Raw genomic sequence first — 7,990 nt, forward strand, 5'->3', positions numbered from 1 at the left:
CGCACCGATCCAACCTAGGCGGCCGCGAATAATGATAGATGGTGGTCAGACTTCTTTGACGTACAACGGTGGGAGAACATGCAGCGGCTCGACAGCCTCATCGACCCATCAACCTTGAAGAACACGGCGTGGCGCCACCTCTTCTTGGGTGGCCTGGACGCACGCTAGTGACCTCGTCGAGGGGATCCGACGCGGGCGATCCTCGACTGGAGTACCCGCCATCACCGCCGCCGTTGGCACCACCAGCCAGGCAGTGGCTCCCGAGAGGCGCATCGTCCCATAGTTATTCGTCACGCTCTTCTTGCTCAGGTCCGACACGCATTGTGCGTTCCTACAACCGCGTCCCCCCACCCTTGCCCAAACCCGAGGTGAAGGAGGAGTGAGCGATGCCTGTGGCAAGGCGCAACCTGGCACATGGTGTCAGGATCCGCGAGCCGCGTCAACAGACGCACGATAGATGTGTCCTCCACCGCTCGAAGCCGGAGGTGAAGGAGGAAGTCGACGATGACGGTTCGACGATGGGCACCTACTTGCAGCAACAACGGCTCCTCGCGAGCACAGACGATCCCGCCTACAAGCTGTTTGGAACCTGCAATGAGGATGACACCTGGCAGCAGCGTCACTTTATCTTCATCCGCTAGAAAATCATTCCAAGTAAAAAGAAAGGGAAATAGAAGGGCCCCACCAGATTACCGCCGCCGGCTCCTCTGGTCCGTCACATGGATCTCGGTGAGCCGGCGGTCACGACGACGATACAGGGATGTGGCGGCAGCCAATTCAAAATCAGGGCCGCTCTTGGGCGGGAGGCCAGTACGGGCGACGGAAGCCGCCCAGCACGAGTCCACGACGCTGAGGATGGAATGCAGGTGGGTAAAGCAATATCCGTCTCCGGGAAATGGTTCGGGGATAATTGCTGGCATAATTTGCAAGCTTACAAGCTGAGAAAGTGTTTCGCGAGTCCGATGAGCCAATTGATACAATTAGGAAATTTCGTTGTACTAGTCCACTCTTCTAAACAAGTGCCCAGTTGCCCCACTAGGTGGCATGTTCTTGCAATTGGTTGTGCATGAGTTGGCCTGTAGTAGGTTGAGCTCATGTAGGCGATAAACAACTAGAATGTTCCACATCAAAGTAAAAACTAAGCAACTCAATTAGGAGTACATATTTTCGTAGAGAAAGGAAGGAATTTCCACATTTATTCTACTCACAATATATCCTTGTATACCTGCACAGTTTGTCCTCTCATCGTTTGTTTTGGTCAAAGACTTGTATGCCCAATATCTTCAACATATCTCCTTGATTGATTATCTTCTCATATTAAGCAATCGCAATGTAGCACCCAATCACTTAATCGAGGGCTAACTTACGACAGGCTGTCATTTTCCTAATGCAAGTGGTAGAACCGTTGACTACATTTTAATTCTTCTTGCGTTTTGTTTGGCCAAGTAGTCGGTACGATGGTTACTTGCTGGATGAGCTGAGAGTGACGGTTGAAGTCCTTGACCAGTTCAGAATGAATAGGCAATCGGTGTCTCCCTTATAACTAGTGGTCTATTGCGATGTAAGAAGAGCTGCTGACCTTGAAATAGATGAGCAACTAAAAGGAATCCAGGGATCCCTCAAGAAACTGGCAAGGCATGGAGCTCTCTCCATGGCTCATCTTGTTCACTGTTCTGGTGCAGGCTTCTGTCATCTTGGCCGATACAAATACACAAGACAGTATGCATTTTTCGGTTCTTTTATCAGCTTTTGTTACTGCAGTTCCAATTTTTTCATCATGTTCTTCTCGTCTATGTTTGCAGCTTCTGGCCTCACGGGTATTGCAGCTTCATGGAACACCAAACCATCAAACTGGGTTGGCAATGATCCATGCGGTGACAAGTGGGTTGGGATTATTTGTACCCAGGACAGGGTCACATCAATGTTAGCACCAGTACCAGAGATTTATATGTGGCTATCGATCTATTTTTCACTTGTAAACATCAGTTGACATTATCTGCTTTGGTGGATGTTTTAAGAAGACTGTCAAGTTTTGGACTCTCCGGTAGTCTTTCAGGAGATATTCAGTCTTTGTCAGAATTGCAGTACTTGTAAGCGATATACTCTCTACTTCAGTTTGAGCACCTTATACTTCTTACTTTGTTAAAAAGTGCAAAGAACACCTAAATGAAAACGACATTACTCAATCATGAATCCTGCTTCTCTTTTATTCAACTCTCAATTGGTATTTTCACCAAAATTCGATGAAGAACTTCAGTATCAGGCCTAAGCATGAAATAACTTACATTTCAGATTATATGCAAACTTATGAGATATTTGGTTCTTTTTGCTCCAGGGACTTGTCCTACAACAAGGAATTGGGTGGCTCTCTCCCTTCATCCATGGGAAGCTTGAGCAACCTCCAAAACTTGTGAGTAATGAAACTTGGAGGGCCCAAGTGGTTTGCAAGTCCAAAAGTTTCAGTGCATAGATTCTTATTAACTTATCTTTTCTCTCGTTTCTCTGCAGAATCCTTGTTGGCTGCAGCTTTACTGGTGAAATACCTACAGAGATTGGCCAGCTCTCAAATCTGATATTTCTGTAAGGGCCTCAAACTAACATATATGTATCTAACATTATGGACATTTATTGTCAATTTTCCACAAGGAAATGACATATTTACAATTTATAAACCTCTGTTTAACCACATATAAGTTGCCCCATCTGGAATCACGTTCATATACTACTTTCCAACCTACACCTTTTGTATGGTTTCACCTAGTCATCGATGTTGTGATATGTCCTTGGTTTCAGTAAAATAAGATTGGTCATTGCACTCTGCCTGCAGATCTTTGAACTCCAACCGATTTACCGGCCGCATACCACCATCACTTGGTGGCCTTTCAAAGCTATACTGGTTTGACCTGGCTGACAATAAGCTCACCGGAGGACTTCCTGTATATGACGGGATAAATCTTGGGCTGGATAATTTGACAAATACAAAGCACTTGTAAGTACATTCTCATAAATGACCTTCTTTTGAAATCTGAAGATTTTTTCATCTCATTTATGCACCATGTTTCTGCAGTCACTTTGGGGTCAATCAACTCTCTGGCACCATACCAAGCCAGATTTTCAGCTCACACATGAAGCTGATACATCTGTAAGACTAACACAGATCTTCAACTCATAACTTCCTGAACTTAGTGGTGAGGCTGATCCAGTGATTGTTCCATCTTTTCCAGGCTTATTGACAACAATAACTTCTCTGGTAGAATACCTTCTACTTTAGGCCACCTTAATGTCCTGGAAGTTCTGTAAGTAGATTATTTACACATTACGATACTAGCATGCATATATTATTCTTATCTTGAAGTTCTATTGGTGCAGACGTTTTGATAACAATTATCAGTTGTCCGGGCCAGTTCCCAGTAACATTAACAACCTCACCAAGCTTGCTGAATTGTGAGCCTTATTTCTCCTTTTTGTGTACTCTTTGTTTCCAGTATCAATCCTAAATGAGAAGGCTTACCTCAATTCCATTTTTTCGTTTGATTATAGCCATCTTGAAAACAATCAGCTAAGTGGTCCATTGCCAGAGCTGACAGGAATGAATTCCCTCAGCTTTGTGTAAGTGATGAGTTCATCTTTACTTCCCTAGAGCTGCGCTTAAATCGTAATTATCTAACTTCTGCATTGCTTGCAACTTTGTTACAGGGACATGAGCAACAATAGCTTTAATGCATCTGATGATCCATCCTGGTTAACCGCTTTGCCATCCTTGACTTCATTGTAAGTTTGTAGCCTTGTCATTTTATCTTCTCACTTGTGCTAATTCATCAGGAAAAGTTGTCTGAATTCTTTTCCACTGCAGATACCTTGAGAATCTAGGTATTGGCGGACAGCTACCCCAAGCTCTTTTTAGCCTTCCTGCAATTCAGACACTGTGAGTAGTTACTACTTGCTCATTTGCAAGGCAGTGCTAAGTGTGCACTGCTAGCTGACTTAGAAAGAAGAATCTACAAATATATTATGATCATACAATTCATTCTCAATTAAATTATTACTAGCTGACAATGCAGGAGGCTTCGGGGCAACCGTTTCAACGGCACACTAAATATTGGATCAGACTTCAGTACTCAGCTCCAAAAAATAGATTTGCAGGACAATCAGATCACAGCCATCACTGTTGGGGGATCCCAATACAGCAAGAAACTCATGTAATGGCATTCTGCCTTTCATCAAAACCTACATTTCTGTGATGGATTGTCTGCTCACTGAATTCCCATTGTCTCAGACTTTCAGGAAATCCAATTTGCAACCAGGGGAGCACTGAACAATACTGCAAAACGACCGGACAATCTAACCCGACAGGACCATCATATATTACTTCTAAGAACTGTGCTGGGCTGCCACCCACATGCCTCTCAAGCCAGCTTCTGAGCCCAAGCTGCACATGTGCCGTGCCATACAAAGGCACACTGTTCTTCAGAGCACCATCATTTTCTGACCTCACCAATGGCTCATACTATATTCAGCTAGAGAAGGGCATGAAGGCTAAGTTCTTGGGATACAGTATCCCGGTGGACTCAATTTCTGTTGAAAACCCATACGTTGATTCAAACAACAACTTGCAGATGAATCTTGGGGTATTCCCCAGCAACAAGATACTGTTCGGCGAACGAGACATTTCTGAAATTGGGTTCATTCTGAGTAATCAGACGTACAAGCCACCTCCTATCTTCGGGCCATACTATTTCATTGGCCAACAATACCCTTTTGCCAGTGGTAAGTTCATTGACTGAAAATTTGTAGTTTAGACGGTGGAATAAGATACCATTGCATGCCACCGTATCATTTGAGCCAATTTTTGTATATACAGAGGCGTTAGTAATATCTAAATCAAAGGCGAACAAGTTGCCACTTATTGTCGGAGTTGCAGCCGGTGGTGGGGTTCTTGTTGCAATACTGCTCATTCTTGTTGTTGTCATCGGCAGAAGGAAGAAAAAAACAAACAGGACTGAAGAGAGAAGCCAGTCTTTTGGTTAGCGCTTATCAACCATCTCATCTTTGCACCAATCATTATTGACTGATTTGCATGTTGATTGCTGACTGAGGTAGCACTACCATCTGCAGCTTCTTTGGATATGAAGAGCACCAGCACCAGTGTGCCGCAACTGCGCGGCGCGCGTATTTTCACGTTCGCTGAACTGAAGAAGATAACCAATAACTTCTCGGAGGCGAATGACATTGGAAACGGTGGCTTTGGGAAGGTGAAATAGACATTGTGATCCTGCATGGCATGCATTTAACTCCATACATTTCCAGAACTGATAAATATTCAGAGCTTTTGTTGGTACTTACTTGTAGGTTTACAGAGGGACACTTCCCACTGGGCAACTGGTTGCTGTCAAGAGATCCCAGGAGGGATCCCTGCAGGGAAACCTGGAGTTCAGAACCGAGATTGAGCTCCTGTCCAGGGTTCACCACAAGAATGTGGTCAGCCTCGTCGGTTTCTGCCTTGATCAGGGCGAGCAGATGCTAGTGTACGAGTACATCCCCAATGGCACACTGAAAGAGAGCCTCGCAGGTGAAATTTCTCGCAGATCGATCAGTACAGCATGAATGAGATGCATCATTTGTCATTATTATTGCTCATGCACGTTTCCTGGAAATATCTCCAGGGAAGTCGGGCGTGCGGCTGGACTGGAAGCGGAGGCTCCGTGTCATCCTGGGTGCCGCGAAGGGCATCGCCTACCTGCACGAGCTCGCAGAACCCCCGATCGTCCACCGAGACATCAAATCAAGCAACGTTCTCCTTGACGAGCGATTGAACGCTAAGGTTGCAGATTTCGGCCTCTCCAAGCTTCTAGGCGAGGAAAGAGGGCAGGTCACCACTCAAGTGAAGGGCACAATGGTTAGTTTCACGCTCAGACCAGTTCATACTTCATAGTATACTATACGAAAGCTTAATTAAGCTGTTGTCGGAAGTTGGACAGTGCTAATTTGACACAATTGGAACACGTGGCAGGGTTACTTGGACCCTGAGTACTACATGACGCAGCAGCTGACGGAGAAGAGCGACGTGTACAGCTTCGGGGTGCTGCTGCTGGAGGTGATCACGGCGAAGAAGCCGCTGGAACGCGGGCGGTACATCGTCCGGGAGGTGCACGAGGCGATGGACCGGAGCAAGGACCTGTACGGGCTGCACGAGCTGCTGGACCCGTTGCTGGGTGCGTCGCCGTCGTCGCTGGGCGGGCTGGAGCATTACGTGGACCTGGCCCTGCGCTGCGTGGAGGAGGCCGGCACCGACCGCCCGTCCATGGGCGAGGCAGTGAGCGAGCTGGAGCGGATCACGAGGCTGGCCGGCGGCGTCACCGAGTCGGCGTCAGAGTCCATGAGCTACGCCAGCAGAACGCCGCGCCACCCATACGGAGGGGACAGCGCGTCCGAGTACAGCGGCGCCGGGCTGCCGTCGTCGAGGGTGGAGCCCAAGTGAAGCCACCTGAAGTGAACACGTGATCTGAAGTGTGATGCGCGATCTGAAGTCTGAAGCCACCTGGGATTTCTTCAGGGAAGCTGGTACAGTACCTGAAATGAATTTGTATTGTGGTATGTTTGGTACAGCTTACTACCAGGGTATATCTGTGTAAATTTTGACTGAAGCGACGTTAGGTGATGTATAAACTAGAAGCGTCTTATGATTTTCGGTTTGAGCTAGTCTAATTTTTACTTGATGAATAAACTAGAACTGCCACAACAATCTGAAGGGAAGAACAATACTAGTTTTTTTTTCGATAAAGGGAATATATTAGTATCAAAAGATACCAATTACACACAACCTCTCTACAACAAGGCGATGCACACAACCAAAAAAAAGAGAAACAGAAAAGCTAAAAAAAAGCCCGCTACAGTATCCCTGCCTAGCAACAGCAATACATCCACCACCAAGACTACATCTGAAATTCAGACTCTCCAAAACCGACGCCTTCAAGAAGGGAACAGTGCACCAACGCTATCGTCGCGCGATCAAAGATCTTAGATTTTCACCCTAAAGCCACAACCAGTTAAGGCTAGACAATGGATTTTCACCCGGAAAGGTAAGACTCTGAATTTCATCTGTGCTGCCGCTCCCACATTCATACCATTGTTGCGAAGCCCGGAGCACCAAGCAAGTCTCTCAACAGCGCCAAGACTAAAACCTCCCTTAGCTAGTCCTCCAATCCGACCTTCATGATATTCTCTTCTTCTGACTTTACCATGGACCAAGATGGACCAAGATGTCACTTGATGTCAACACAGAACAGAGCTTCGCACTGCTCCCTCCAGAACCAAATGGTTGGAATAAAAGCATGAGCGCGCACGACCGAATACCACCCGATCCAGCAAACTCCAGGCAATAGAAGCACTGTTACATTCACCGGCGGCGCCTTCCGGAACTCAACAATCCGACCAAATCAAGAAGGGCAGGGCACAGGCATGTCTTCACCTTCGCACAAGAGAGACCCTAGGACCGCCACCATTATTCAGTTCGGGTCCAGCGATGCCGACCATCCCAGGCCGACCAAGGCTACGCGGCGCGACGCCTTGCAACCGGCCGACCCTCTACCAGCGAAAACCAAGATGGCGGAGAGGGAAAGGACAAGACCGACCTAAAGCTTACGCCCATCTGGTCCGTCCCACCTCGCACCTCCACCGTCGGCATGGCCCGCCGCCGGTGGCCACCACCACCATCACCAGGACGGCGCCTAGACCGGCGCCCAGGTTGTCGTCCGCCGTGCCGCCGATGCCCTAGGCGCGCCACCACTCACAACACCGCGCCGTCGATGCCCTAGGCACGCCGCCTCTCACGACGTCGTGCGCCGCTCACTCAGTCGCGCATCGAGCAGCCAACACGATGTGGTGCCCGACGAGCGCACCACACCCAACCGGGGAGGATCCTTCCCGCGCCGATCTACCACGCCAGGGGACGAGAAAGCCCCACTGCCGGCGGCAACGACGTGGCGAGCCC

At 47.8% G+C, this 7,990-nt stretch overlaps 1 protein-coding gene across 2 annotated transcripts; it reads left to right on the forward strand.

Annotated features, from left to right (window-relative positions):
- The first annotated feature begins 765 nt into the window (after positions 1–765).
- On the forward strand, positions 766–6,754 carry LOC124654250 (leucine-rich repeat receptor protein kinase HPCA1-like). 2 transcript variants are annotated; one of them, XM_047193269.1, is made up of 20 exons: positions 766–866; positions 1,450–1,719; positions 1,803–1,923; positions 2,022–2,090; positions 2,336–2,410; positions 2,509–2,580; positions 2,828–2,989; positions 3,068–3,142; positions 3,225–3,296; positions 3,370–3,444; positions 3,541–3,609; positions 3,697–3,771; positions 3,854–3,925; positions 4,062–4,199; positions 4,277–4,767; positions 4,862–5,023; positions 5,101–5,252; positions 5,350–5,569; positions 5,664–5,896; positions 6,011–6,754. In XM_047193269.1, the coding sequence occupies exons 2-20, from the start codon at positions 1,638–1,640 to the stop codon at positions 6,476–6,478; spliced, it is 2,883 nt and encodes a 960-aa protein (XP_047049225.1). In that variant the 5' UTR covers positions 766–866; positions 1,450–1,637; the 3' UTR covers positions 6,479–6,754. The 2 variants fall into 2 exon arrangements, with proteins under 2 accessions (XP_047049225.1, XP_047049226.1); XM_047193270.1 differs by having other exon boundaries at positions 767–866; positions 2,019–2,090; positions 5,116–5,252.
- Positions 6,755–7,990: the final 1,236 nt, after the last annotated feature.

This window comes from Lolium rigidum, chromosome 5, assembly GCF_022539505.1.
Source record: "Lolium rigidum isolate FL_2022 chromosome 5, APGP_CSIRO_Lrig_0.1, whole genome shotgun sequence".
In the NCBI taxonomy this organism is placed as follows: Eukaryota; Viridiplantae; Streptophyta; class Magnoliopsida; order Poales; family Poaceae; genus Lolium; species Lolium rigidum.

What these genes read in the sequence shown, in the direction of transcription:
- LOC124654250 (XM_047193269.1), top strand. Translation starts at nt 1,638, where the DNA reads ATGGAGCTCTCTCCATGGCTCATCTTGTTCACTGTTCTGGTGCAGGCT. An exon ending in CTCTCAAATCTGATATTTCT is followed by an intron (nt 2,581 to 2,827) that starts GTAAGGGCCTCA and finishes CTCTGCCTGCAG; the next exon opens with ATCTTTGAACTCCAACCGAT. An exon ending in TTGACAAATACAAAGCACTT is followed by an intron (nt 2,990 to 3,067) that starts GTAAGTACATTC and finishes ATGTTTCTGCAG; the next exon opens with TCACTTTGGGGTCAATCAAC.